Source organism: Chiloscyllium punctatum, chromosome 19 (genome assembly GCF_047496795.1).
Source record: "Chiloscyllium punctatum isolate Juve2018m chromosome 19, sChiPun1.3, whole genome shotgun sequence".
Classification (NCBI taxonomy): Eukaryota; Metazoa; Chordata; class Chondrichthyes; order Orectolobiformes; family Hemiscylliidae; genus Chiloscyllium; species Chiloscyllium punctatum.
This window is the reverse complement of record NC_092757.1, coordinates 95154802-95168729: the sequence shown is the minus strand read 5'-3', so window position 1 is coordinate 95168729 and position 13928 is coordinate 95154802. Positions and strand designations below refer to the sequence as shown.

Here is a 13928-nt window from a genome sequence, read left to right as displayed (position 1 = left end):
AAACCCAGTCTCTGGGATGGGATGGCCTGTGTTGGTCCATGGCGGTGCTGCCCCTTACCAAACAGGATCTTCTGCTCCTTCCCTTCACTCAGCAACTCTTCCTCATCCACATCCTCCTCCTTTGGGATGGCTTCCCTTTCCCTGGGATCAGGCAGAGAGCAGAAGAGTGTTTCCTCAGGTGCTGCTTCCTCCTCGTCCCCCACCCCCTGTTCCTCCTCTTCCTCGTCATCCCTGGGCTGTAGGAGGACACCCTCGGCCAGTTTGAGGTCCTGATGGCTGTCCATCGAGCGGAGGCTCAGCCTGTCCTTAGAATCGGAGTCGGTGCCTCTGTCCTCAGCCGAGGAGTCACTGTTGCTGCTCTTGTCGCTCAGCTTCCCAGGCTGAGCAACTCCTGTTCCCGGTCGCTCAGGAAGATCCCATTCTGGAAGTCCTCGTTCTCAGTCAGCTCAGCCTGGTCACTGAAGCTGATGCCGGAGGAGAAGTCGATGAAATTGGATGAGTCACATGGTCCTGCAGCCTTCAGCTCAGAGCTGGAGTAGGAGGCCGGCATGTCTGACACCCCTTCCTCATCCTCCCCGGCTCCATTGAGCACCCGGTCTTCCTCAGGCCTTCCTGTCCAGTCAGGACCTGCAGAATATGGGGCAGCAAGCTGCTCAGGAAAGACTGCAAGCCGAGCCGCACTATCAGCTGAACAACAAAACAATCTGTGTACAGGTAGAAACGGCTACAGACGTAGCCGGGTTTCTCGTAGACACCCACCAGGGGCTTCAACAGGTAACGGTTGGTATTGCGAGGTCCCAGAGCACGGGAAATGGGCTCAAAGAAATACCAGGCAGTGTAGACAGCTGTCACATCAGTGGACAGGAGGGTGAGGACAAAGGGCAGGAGAATCTCCAGACCCTCTGCTGCATCTGCTCCAGGAGTTTATCTAACTGTTGCCAGAGAGAGAAGACAAAATCGCGGCCCTGGTCTCCATCTTCAGACCAGTGTGAATAGTAGGTGCAGACAAACTGGTGAAGAGCGCTGAAGTAACGAGGGAAGGGGATGGTGGGGCAGCAGGGACTGAGCAGCTGGCTGGGGCTGGGGGGTGGTAACCCCTCACAGACAGCCCGATACTTAAACAAGCAGCTCCAATCAGCAGGGCTTCGAGTCTTCAGTAACTCTTCAGGGCTGTCGTGAAGCTGCAGTAACGTCGAGACCGCGTGTTGGAGTGGAGCAGCGATCTCTCTCATGTGGTGGGGACACAGTTTCCGCACAGCCAGAAAACGATCCCACAGAGGGGTGTCTGGTGCCTGAGCTCGCAGCCGCTGAGCAAAGAAGATTTCCGCGATGAGGATCCCAAATGCCTGCATGTCCCTCTGCACAAACTGGGAGAAGGACGGCTGGGGAGCATGATCCTGGAATACAATCTCCGGCAACTCACTGAACAACCCACGCAGCAGGAAGTTGTCGAGTTTCTCCAGTTCCTCCAGAGGCTGCAGAGGATTGAAACCCTCAGGAAGGTGGATCTTGGCCTCGAGGAGCTCACGAGAGGCTGTGCCTCGGTTACGATTCCCTCGGCCGCTGAGAGTGCGGGGATCTGCCATCGAGGCAGAGGAAGGAGGCAAGTGCTCTGAAGGCTTACCTGAGGCAGCCAGGGAATCCAGTGCCTCTGTCCCCTCCTCCAGATCCTCCTCCTTCAAACAATCACCTGGCCCCTGCCCCTCTGAGCCCACAGACTCCACCACCAGACCATCCACCGGCTGGCTCCCTGCAGCCTCCTTCAGGCTGATGGGGGGGGGTGCAGACTCTGGTGGGGCACAGCTGCCCCTGAACAGCCGAGGGGGGTGTGGCTGGTCAAAGAGCTGCACCACCCCATAGTTAGTCAGGTGGGTGTGACTGTCCACGAGGGGCAGGCAAACGTTCTTGGCTTTCACCGCCTCCTTGCCACTCAGTTTGTAGCCAAAGGTCAGATCGATCCAATGGTGCAGATTGGCAGAGACCTCCTTCGACTCAAGCAGCTGGTGGTGGATATCAATGAATTCCTGGTAGGAGTTGCACCAGGCTGGAATATCCAGGTCCGGCATGTCAGGGTGGATGGATTGGAAGATGGTGGGATCTGTGTAAAACTCAGGGATACATTCGTCTGGGGTCCAGGATTGCATCCGTTCCATGCTGGCAGGATATTCATTGGCTTCCCACTGGGATCGGACATGACTGCAGAGGACAGAGCGCGGAGTCCGCCGAGCTTTGTAAACGTAGAAGGTGATATCAGAGAGGACATCCGAAATGTGGTGGGGGACATGCAGCTGATCTGCAGCTTGGCCTCCCGCCACAAAAGCTTCCTTGGTCATCTCGTAGGTGAAATCCAGCTGCTTGTCTCCCTTGTTGAGCCGGAATTTGGATTTGCGAAGGTCCCGGAATTTTCCGTAAGGGACTGTGAAGTCCACCACCCAGGGCAGGACGGGGTGATAGTTGGGGTCACCAGCTCTGCGGCCTGCCAGTCTGTTGAGTACCATCAGGTAGGTGAAGTTGCTAATCCGCCCATGAACCCAGTCAGTGAGGAGTGCTGACAGTGAGGATTCATCCAGCTGTTCACTGAAGGTTTCCCGGTCACTGCCCTGGTCACCAGCCTCTTCCCCGGTCAGCTCTCCGGCCTCTGGCCTCTCGTAGTCAGACAGGTTGAGCTGCAGCTGGACATGGAGTCTCTCATCCAGCTTGAGGTGAGTCAGGGACAAGCTGCCACAGGCCAGCCCCTCGCAGTGAGCAGCCTGCATGGCCTGGAGAACTTGGTACAGGAGAAAGAGCACCTTGGCATGACTATTAGCCAGCTTGGCAGGGCTGTAGGTTACCACATCCCAGAGTGAATATTGACAGAAGGGCTGGATCACATACAGGAACTGGCCTGACTCCAGCAGGGCCTCTACGGGAAGCAGATTAGGCTGTGGCTCCCGGCTGATGGCTGCTGGACAAGGTCCGGGCTCTCTCCCAGAGTCTCCACCGATCCAGATGAAGCTGCAGCCATACACCCGGCTGAGAGCTACCTTCAGAGCCTGGAGGTAGCAGGCCTCAGGCTTCTCCCGAGGAGCTGCAGCAGCAGCAGGCCCCAACGACTGGCCCTGGCTTGTCTGCCAGAGATTCCGGTAATTCTGTTCAGCCACATGCTGCATGAAGCCAGAGACAGAGCTCAGATCCGGGCTGCTGGCTCCTCTCCCTACTCCACCTGAGCAGCTGGTCACACAGCAGAGATCGGGGCCCACACGGTAGGCCAGGCGTGCCTTTCTCAGGATCTGGAGGGAGACACGTGTCCAGCCGGCAGGCAGCTTGCTGACTGATGGCTGCAGGAAGCTGGTCACCTCAGCATCACTGAGGCCCTCAGGTCTGGGACAGCAGCTTGGTAGCACTTTCCTCTCCTTCAGACTGCCCAGCCACTTGGTGGGCACATAGGCCACCAGCGAGCACCCTTCACCAGGCCCCAGCTGTCTACGCTCAATGGCCAGCTCCTTCTCCACACATCCAACCAGAGCATCCATGTTCCTGGCTTGATGCAGGGCATCGACAGGCAGCAGCAGCAGGTCCTTGCAACCTCCCACTGCTCAGCAGAACCACACCTTCAAAACAAAAAACACCAGAACAAAACTCAATAAAACTAATTCCCGAGCCTGCAAACAACACTAAACTTGGACAAATACTGAACTGCCTGAGAGCCAATTATATCAGATTCAACACCTGCCCGTACTCACACACAGATCTAAAAAACAGGAATAATCAGAGAATTTTCAGGAGAGCAAAGATTTACCTTCACCCTCCCCATCAAACACTCCCAGGACAGGGACAGCACGGGGTTAGATACAGAGTAAAGCTCCCTCTACACTGTCCCCCCATCAAACACTCCAGGACAGGGACAGCACGGGGTTAGATACAGAGTAAAGCTCCCTCTACACTGTCTCCATCAAACACTCCCAGGACAGGGACAGCACAGGGTTAGATACAGAGTAAAGCTCCCTCTACACTGTCCCCCCATCAAACATTCCCAGGACAGGGACAGCACAGGGTTAGACACAGAGTAAAGCTCCCTCTACACTGTCCCCCCCATCAAACATTCCCAGGACAGGGACAGCACAGGGTTAGACACAGAGTAAAGCTCCCTCTACACTGTCCCCCCCCCATCCCCATCAAATACACCCAGGAGTGGGACAGCACAGGGTTAGATACAGAGTAAAACTCCCTCTACACTGTCCCCCGCCCCCTTCAAATACACTCAGGACTGGGACAGCACAGGATTAGATAGAGTAAAGCTCCCTCTACATTGTTTTCCCCCCCCCCCCCCATCAAATACACCCAGGACTGGGACAGCACAGGGTTAGATACAGAGTAAAGCTTCCTCTACACTATCGTGTCTCTGGGCCCTGGAGGATGTTGGGGAAGGAGCAGACACCGGGCTCACACTCACCTCCCAACCCGCTCCGTCTGCAACAGAACCACCACCGAGCAGAGTCAGCTGACCAGTCACATGACTCACCGTTTGGATACATTCTGGGCACGTGACCAGGAAACAGCCAGACGAAGGGGCGGGGCTACCACCCGATTCCACTTAAACGATCGAGCGCACACTTTCCCACCACCACCCCTCCCCCCCCGGACAGTAACCCCCCGACACACACACAGGCCCCTCCCCCCCCCCCCAACACACACACACACACACACAGGCCCCTCCCCCCCCCCCCAACACACACACACACACAGGCCCCTTCCCCCCCCCCCCCCCACCCCGGGGACAGTGAACCCCCCCCCCCAACACACACACACACACACACAGGCCCCTTCCCCCCCCCCCCCCAACACACACACACACACAGGCCCCTTCCCCCCCCCCCCCCCCCAACACACACACACACACACACACACACAGACCCCTATCCCTCCCGGGTCAGTAACCCCACCTCCCCCAGCGACAGTAACCCCCCCCATTCCCTCCCCCCCCACACACACAGACTTCCCCCCACCCCCCTAGACTCGTACCCCTCCTGGGGTCAATAACACCCCCCCACCACACACACAGACCCCTACTCCCCCGGGACAGTAACCCCCCCCCCTCTCCCTGGGGACAGTAACCCCACTCTCCCCCCCCCCCCCCCCCCCAGGACAGTAAATCCCACCCCCCGGCTGAGTAACCCCAACCCCTCCAGGGACAGTAACCCCACCCCACCCCCTCCCACACAGACTCCTACCCCCGCAGAGAGGGATGGAGATCCCCACCCTCAGGGACACACACACTCCCCCTTGACTACAGTCAGGAAGCTGTTAGCAGAATACAGGGTATGAGTGTACCCCCCCTCCCCAACACCAGGATCTCTCACCCCCTGAGCAGTGCAGACCCACACCCCCCCACCCCCACACACCTCACCGAGTCTTCGCTCTCCATGACAACAAGAGATTCTCCTTCTGTGGGTGTCCATCAAACCCCCTCCCATGACCAGGGACCCACCTTGATACAGAATTTCCTCAATTAACACTGAAACCCCAAACACTGTGTAAATCTCTGAGACTGGTCCTGACTCCACCCCTATTCCCCCCACCATCACACCCACTCCAGTTACAGGTTCCACCCCCACTCCCAGCTCTACACCCACACCAGATCCCAGCCCTGCCGAGTTTTCACCATCCCTCCAGACCTCCCCCTCACTGAGAACGAACGATCAGTCCTCAGCAAAGGACTCCCCTTCATTCCCCCTCTGTCCACGCATCAATGAATTTAATACACACCATGACATCGAACAATTCTTCCATCGCCTCTCAGCTTACTTCCACAATCAGGATTCCCGCCCACCTTCCGAGGACCCCTTCGTCCACCTCCAACACACTCCATCCACCTGGACACCCCGCGCTGGCCTATTACCTGCCCTTGACCTCTTCAGTTCCAACTGCCGCCGGGACATTAACCGCCTCAACCTGTCTACCCACCTCCCCCACTCCAACCTCTCACCCTCACAACACGCAGCCCTCCAATCCCAACCTCACCATCAAGCCAGCGTATAAAGGGGGCGCACTGGTAGTCTGGCGCACTGACCTCTACACCGCTGAAGCCAAACGCCAACTCGAGGACACCTCTTCCTACTGCCCCCTCGACCATGACCCCACCCCCCATCACCAAACCATCATCTCCCAGACCACACAGAACCTCATCACCTCAGGAGATCTCCCACCCACAGCTTCCAACCTCATAGTCCGGGAACCCCGCACTGCCCGGTTCTACCTCCTTCCCAAGATCCACGAGCCTGACCATCCTAGCCGACCCATTGTCTCAGCATGCTCCTGCCCCACTGAACTCATCTCTACCTACCTCGACACTGTCCTATCCCCCCTAGTCCAGGAACTCCCCACATATGTTCGAGACACCACCCACGCCCTCCACCTCCTCCAAGACTTCTGTTTCCCCGGCCCCCAACGCCTCATCTTCACCATGGATATCCAATCCCTCTATACCTCCATCCGCCATGACCAGGGCCTCCAAGCCCTCTATTTTTTTCCTCTCCAGACGTCCCCAACAGTACCCTTCCACTGACACTCTCATTCGTTTGGCCGAACTGGTCCTCACCCTTAACAATTTCTCCTTTGGATCCTCCCACTTCCTCCAGACCAAAGGGGTAGCCATGGGCACACGTATGGGCCCCAGCTATACCTGTCTCTTTGTTGGCTACGTAGAACAGTTGATCTTCTGTAATTACACCGGCACCACTCCCCACCTCTTCCTCTGCTACATTGATGACTGCATTGGCGCCACCTCGTGCTCCCGCGAGGAGGTTGAGCAATTCATCAACTTCACCAACACATTCCACCCTGACCTTAAATTTACCTGGACCATTTCTGACACCTCCCTCCCCTTCCTGGACCTCTCCATCTCCATTAATGACAACTGACTTGACACTGACATTTTTTACAAACCCACCGACTCCCAAAGCTACCTGGATTACACCTCTTCCCACCCTACCTCTTGCAAAAATGCCATCCCGTATTCCCAATTCCTCCGCCTCCGCAGTATCTGCTCCCAGGAGGACCAGTTCCATCACAGAACACACCAGATGGCCTCCTTCTTTAGAGACCGCAATTTCCCTTCCCACGTGGTTAAAGATGCCCTCCAACGCATCTCGTCTACATCCTGCACCTCCGCCCTCAGACCCCACCCCTCTAACTGTAACAAGGACAGAACCCCCCTAGTGCTCACCTTCCACCTACCAACCTTCGCATAAACCAAATCATCCACCGACATTTCCGCCACCTCAAAACAGACCCCACCATCAGGGATATATTTCCCTCCCCACCCCTTTCCGCCTTCCGCAAAGACTGTTCCCTCCGTGACTACCTGATCAGGTCCACACCCTCCTACAACGCATCCTCCCATCCTTGCACCTTCTCCTGCCATCGCAGGAACTGTAAAACCTGTGCCCACACCTCCTCCCTCACCTCCATCCAAGGCCCTAAAGGAGCCTTCCACATCCATCAAAGTTTTACCTGCACATCCACTAATATCATTTATTGTATCTGTTGCTCCCGATGCGGTCTCCTCTACATTGGGGAGACTGGGCGCCTCCTAGCAGAGCGCATTAGGGAACATCTCTGGGACACCCGCACCAATCAACCACACCGCCCCATGGCCCAACATTTCAACTCCCCCTCCCACTCTGCCGAGGACATGGAGGTCCTGGGCCTCCTTCACCGCCGCTCCCTCACCACCAGACACCTGGAGGAAGAACGCCTCATCTTCCACCTTGGAACACTTCAACCCCAGGGCATCAATGTGGACTTCAACAGTTTCATCATTTCCCCTTCCCCCACCTCACCCTAGTTCCAAACTTCCAGCTCAGTAACTGTCCCCATAACTTGTCCGGACTTGTCCGACCTGCCTATCCTCTTTTCCACCTATCCACTCCACCCTCTCCTCCTTGACCTATCACCTTCATCTCCTCCCCCACTCACCCATTGTACTCTATGTTACTTTCTCCCCACCCCACCCTCCTCTAGCTTATCTCTCCACCCTTCAGGCTCACTGCCTTTATTCCTGATGAAGGGCTTTTGCCCGAAACGTTGATTTTGCTGCTCCTCGGATGCTGACTGAACTGCTGTGCTCTTCCAGCACCACTAATCCAGAACCTGTACTCTCCCTGTGCCAATCTCCCTCAGTTATCAGAGACAGAATTGGCCGTAAAGTGAACAGTGAAGAAGATCATCTAAGATTACAAAGAGAATTTAATCAGTTGGGTCAGTGGGCTGAAGAGTGGCAGATGGAATTTACTTTGGATAAATGCAAGACTTTGCATTTTGCTTAAAACAAACAAGGGTAAGCCTCATACAATTAAAACTAGGGCCTTGGGTAGTGTTGTGGAAAAGAGAGACTTAGACATTCAGGTACATAATTCTTTGAAGTTTCCATCATATCGAAATAGGGTGGTAACAATTTAGCATGCTTGCATTCATTGCTCAGACCCTTGAGTCCACAGTTGGATGTTAGGTTGAGGTTATACAAGACATTGTTGAGTCCTAGTCTGGATTACTGTATCCAGTTCTGTTTATCCCGTTAAAGGAAGGATATTACTAAACTGGACAGGGTTCAGCAGAGATTTACAAGTACGTTGCAGGGAATGGCGTTATCAGGAGAGGTTGGACAGGCTGGGAGCTTCTTCAATGCAGTGTTGGAGGTTGATGGGTGACCTTATGGAGTTTACAAAATCAGAAGGAGCAGAGGGTGGGGAATTGCAGGATGAGGAGGCACATGTTTAAGGTGAGAGGAGAAAGAAAGGCAATTTGTTTTCACAGAGAGCAGTCCGTGTGTGGAATGAACTTCCAGAGGAAGTGGTCAATGCAGGCACAGTTATAATGTTGAAAAGACATTCAGTTAAGTACATGAATAAGAAATATTTGGAGGGATATGGCCAAGCACAGGCAGGTGGGACGAATTTAGTTTGAGATGATGGTCAGCATGGGCTGGTTGGATGAAGGGTCTGTTTCTGTGTAGGATAACTCAATGGCTGCAGTCTGTGAATGTCAGTCCTGACTGAACTGTGTGCACAACAGAACATAACTCAGCCTGTGGTCACAAAGATTATATATAGGTCCATTCATGACTTCAGCGAACAAAACCCACATCCTGTACAAACAGCACAAGACAATAATTATCTCTTTTCACACCATCAAACCTTGCTGACAATTTTGATATTTGGAGATTATGTTAATTGTAGGGAAATGAGTCTGTTCCCATCTTGGGACCTGCAACAGATAATTCGTTGAGGGTGAAATAACCTTTTCACATTTAACATGGAATCATTGTCCCACTTTGTCAGTTCCTGAAGGGGCTGACTCTCACTGGGATACAGTTCCTGAAGGGGCTGTCTCTCACTGGGATACAGTTCCTGAAGGGTCTGACTCTCACTGGGATACAGTTCCTGAAGGTACTGACTCTCACTGGGATACAGTTCCTGAAGGGGCTGACTCTCACTGGGATACAGTTCCTGAAGGTACTGACTCTCACTGGGATACAGTTCCTGAAGGGGCTGACTCTCACTGGGATACAGTTCCTGAAGGTACTGACTCTCACTGGGATACAGTTCCTGAAGGGGCTGTCTCTCACTGGGATACAGTTCCTGAAGGGGCTGTCTCTCACTGGGATACAGTTCCTGAAGGGTCTGACTCTCACTGGGATATAGTTCCCGAAGGGGCTGTCTCTCACTGGGATACAGTTCCTGAAGGTACTGACTCTCACTGGGATACAGTTCCTGAAGGGGCTGTGTCTCACTGGGATACAGTTCCTGAAGGGGCTGTCTCTCACTGGGATACAGTTCCTGAAGGTACTGACTCTCACTGGGATACAGTTCCTGAAGGGGCTGACTCTCACTGGGATACAGTTCCTGAAGGGGCTGACTCTCACTAGGATACAGTTCCCGAAGGGGCTGACTCTCACTGGGATACAGTTCCTGAAGGGGCTGTCTCTCTCTGGGATACAGTTCCCGAAGGGGCTGTCTCTCACTGGGATACAGTTCCAGAAGGTACTGACTCTCACTGGGATACAGTTCCTGAAGGGGCTGACTCTCACTGGGATACAGTTCCTGAAGGGGCTGTCTCTCACTGGGATACAGTTCCTGAAGGGGCTGTCTCTCACTGGGATACAGTTCCTGAAGGGGCTGACTCTCACTGGGATACAGTTCCTGAAGGTACTGACTCTCACTGGGATACAGTTCCTGAAGGGGCTGTGTCTCACTGGGATACAGTTCCTGAAGGGGCTGACTCTCACTGGGATACAGTTCCTGAAGGTACTGACTCTCACTGGGATACAGTTCCTGAAGGGGCTGTCTCTCACTGGGATACAGTTCCTGAAGGGGCTGTCTCTCACTGGGATACAGTTCCTGAAGGTACTGACTCTCACTGGGATACAGTTCCTGAAGGGGCTGTCTCTCACTGGGATACAGTTCCCGAAGGGGCTGTCTCTCACTGGGATACAGTTCCTGAAGGTACTGACTCTCACTGGGATACAGTTCCTGAAGGGGCTGACTCTCACTGGGATACAGTTCCTGAAGGTACTGACTCTCACTGGGATACAGTTCCTGAAGGGGCTGACTCTCACTGGGATACAGTTCCTGAAGGGGCTGACTCTCACTGGGATACAGTTCCCGAAGGGGCTGACTCTCACTAGGATACAGTTCCCGAAGGGGCTGACTCTCACTGGGATACAATTCCTGAAGGGGCTGTCTCTCTCTGGGATACAGTTCCCGAAGGGGCTGTCTCTCACTGGGATACAGTTCCTGAAGGTACTGACTCTCACTGGGATACAGTTCCTGAAGGGGCTGACTCTCACTGGGATACAGTTCCTGAAGGGGCTGTCTCTCACTGGGATACAGTTCCTGAAGGGGCTGTCTCTCACTGGGATACAGTTCCTGAAGGGGCTGACTCTCACTGGGATACAGTTCCTGAAGGTACTGACTCTCACTGGGATACAGTTCCTGAAGGTACTGACTCTCACTGGGATACAGTTCCTGAAGGGGCTGACTCTCACTGGGATACAGTTCCAAAGTTGTTGCCTCAGGTCTGAACCGTGAGAAGATGTGCTACTCTGCGCTATTGATCTGAAGTGAAGGTTCTGCAAGTGATCGCTGAGGAGTTGTGAATGGGGCTGAATATTGTCTAATCATCAGCATACATCCCTATTCTGATCCTATGATGGAGGGAAGCTCATCGATGTAGCAGCTGAAGCTGGTTGGGCCTAGAACCCGACCCTGAGGAACTCCTGCAGAGATGTCCTGGAGCTGAGATGACTGACTCCAACAACCACAACCATCTGCCTATGTGTCAGGTATGACCCCAACCAGCAGAGTGGTTTCCCCCAATTCCTATTGGCTCGTCAATGCCACACTCAGTCAAATGCAGCCTTAATGTTCAGGGTTGTCACTCTCCTCCACTCTGGAGTTCAGCTGTTTTACCCATGTTTGACCCAAGGCTATGATGAGGTCAGGAGTGGGGTGACCCTGAGGGAACCCAAACTGGGCAGGTCACTGAGCAGGTTATTGCTGAGCAGGTGCTGCTTGATAACACTATTACTGACATTGTCCATCACTTTACTGATGATCAAGAGTAGACATAGTCTGGTCTGGATTTGTCCTGATGTTTGTGTGTAGGATATACCTGGGCATTTTTCCACGTGATTTGATAAATGTCAGTATTGTAACTGTATTGGAACTGCTTGGCTAGGGGGGATGGCACGTTTTGGAGTACAGGTCTTCAGTCCTATTGCTGGAATGTTGTCAGGGCCCATAGCCTTTGCAGCATCCAGTGTCTCCAACCATTTCTTGATATTACACAGAATGGATCAAATTGGCTGAAGACTAGTATCTGTAATACTGTGGGACAGCCTTGTCTTCAGTGGCGCGGTGACTCAGTGGTTAGCTCTGCTGCCTCACTTGAGTTTAAAGCTGGACTTGGGTGGCTGTCTGTGTGGAGTTTACACAATATTCAGCACCATTCACAACTCCTCAGATACTGAAAGCAGTCTGTGTTCAAATGCACTGGGATCTGGACATTATCCAGGCTTGGGCTGACAAGTGGCAAGTAACATTTGTGCCACCCAAAGGCTGATTAATGACTGTCTCCAACAAAAGGCAACATAACCATTGCCCCTTGTTTAAACAGGTGTTACCATCACTGAATCCCCCACTCTCAACATCCTGGGAGTTATCATTGACCAGAAACTCAGTATAAAATAAACTGAATATAAAAGCAGGGATGTATGTCTGAGGCTCTATAAGGCTCTGGTCAGACCACATTTGGAGTATTGTGCATGGTTTTGGGCCCCATATCTCAGGAAGGATGTATTGACCCTGGAGCGTGTTCAGAGGAGGTTCATGAGAATGGTCCCAGGAATGAAAAGCTTAACATATCAGGAATGTTTGAGGTCTCTGGGTCTGTACCTGATGGAGTTTAAAATGATGAGGGGGGGGGATCGAATTGAAACATACCGAATACTGAATGGCCTGGACAGAGTGGATGTTGGGAAGATGTTTCCATTGGTAGGAGAGACTAGGACCCGAGGGCACAGCCTCAGAGTAAAGGGAAGACCCTTTTTGAACGGAGATAAGGAGAAACTTCTTTAGCCAGAGAGTGGGGAATCTATGGAATTCATTGTCACAGAAAGCTGTGGGGGCCAGGTCATTGAGTATATTTAAGACTAAGAGAGATAGGTTCCTGAGTATCAAGGGGATCAAGGATTAGGGGGAGAAAATGGCGGAATGGAGTTGAGAAACTGATCAGCCATGATTGGATTGTGGAGGAGACTTGATGGATTGAATGGCCTGATTTCTGCTCTGTCTTAGAGCCTTATGAATTGGTCTCACCACATAGACAGAGTGCCAACAAGAGTAGGTCAGAGGCTGGGAATCCTGCAGCGAGTAACTCCCCTCCTGACTCCCCAAAGCCTGTCCCACCATCTACAAGGCACAAGTCCGGAGTGTGATGGAATACTCCCCACTTGCCCTGGATGGGGGCAGCTCCAACAACACTCAAGAGCTTGACACCATCCAGGGCAAAGCAGCCGCTTGATTGGCCCCACATCCACAAACACCCACTCCCTCTCCGACCAACACTCAGTAACAGCAGTGTGTACTATCTCTAAGATGCACTGCAGGAATTCATCAAAGATCCTCAGACAGCACCTTCCAAACCCATGACCACTTCCATCTAGAAGGACAAGGGGCAGCAGGTACATGGGAACATCACCCCCTGCAGGTTCCCCTCCGAGCCCCTCACCATCCTGACTTGGAAATATATCCCGTTCCTTCAGTGTCACTGGGTCAGAATCCTGGAACTCCCTCCCTAAGGGCATTATGGGTCTATCTACAGCAGGGACTGCAGCGGTCAAGAAGGCAGCTCACCCCCACCTTCTCGAAGGGGCAACTAGGGAGGGGCAATAAATGCTGGGCCCAGTCAGCATTAATAAAAGGAAATTCTACAAGAAAACCATGCCAAGGATGGCAGCACTTTGGGTGGTGGAGTCAGGAAGGTTAGATTTCTTGGAGTGCTCACCTTCCTATCGAACACTTTGCCATTATCCACATCTCCTCACATTAAGCTGTCATTGCTTCCATGGTCTGACCATACAAAGACTCTTGTTCCACCAGTCTCTGGCCATGGAGGATCTTGGCCAGTCAGAGACAACGTGAAAAGATTCTGTGTCCTCCTGTGAGTGTGAATGTCAGCAAGCAATTCACAGCACGCAACTGACAAACTGTCATGTTCACGGAAACCCACAGGCACCTCGTCTGACTCACTGAGCTGGCCAAGGAGCTGGGGTATAATGTACATCTCAGATAACCACAGGACATATACTGAGAGGAAATGGTCAGAGTGTCAGAGAGCTGCTCAGCACAACAACATCTGATCACAGAGGGCGAGGGTCACAGACAGACAAA

General features: G+C 53.2%; 1 protein-coding gene across 1 annotated transcript in view; it reads right to left on the bottom strand.

Annotated features, from left to right (window-relative positions):
- The window catches only part of wdr81 (WD repeat domain 81), a 9350-nt gene extending 4805 nt beyond the window's left edge, over positions 1–4545 (bottom strand). The window contains 5 exon segments of the mRNA XM_072589199.1: positions 59–379; positions 382–606; positions 609–905; positions 908–3590; positions 4433–4545. Coding sequence (XP_072445300.1) covers positions 59–379; positions 382–606; positions 609–905; positions 908–3512 — 3448 coding nt within the window. The 5' untranslated portion in view covers positions 3513–3590; positions 4433–4545.
- Positions 4546–13928: the final 9383 nt, after the last annotated feature.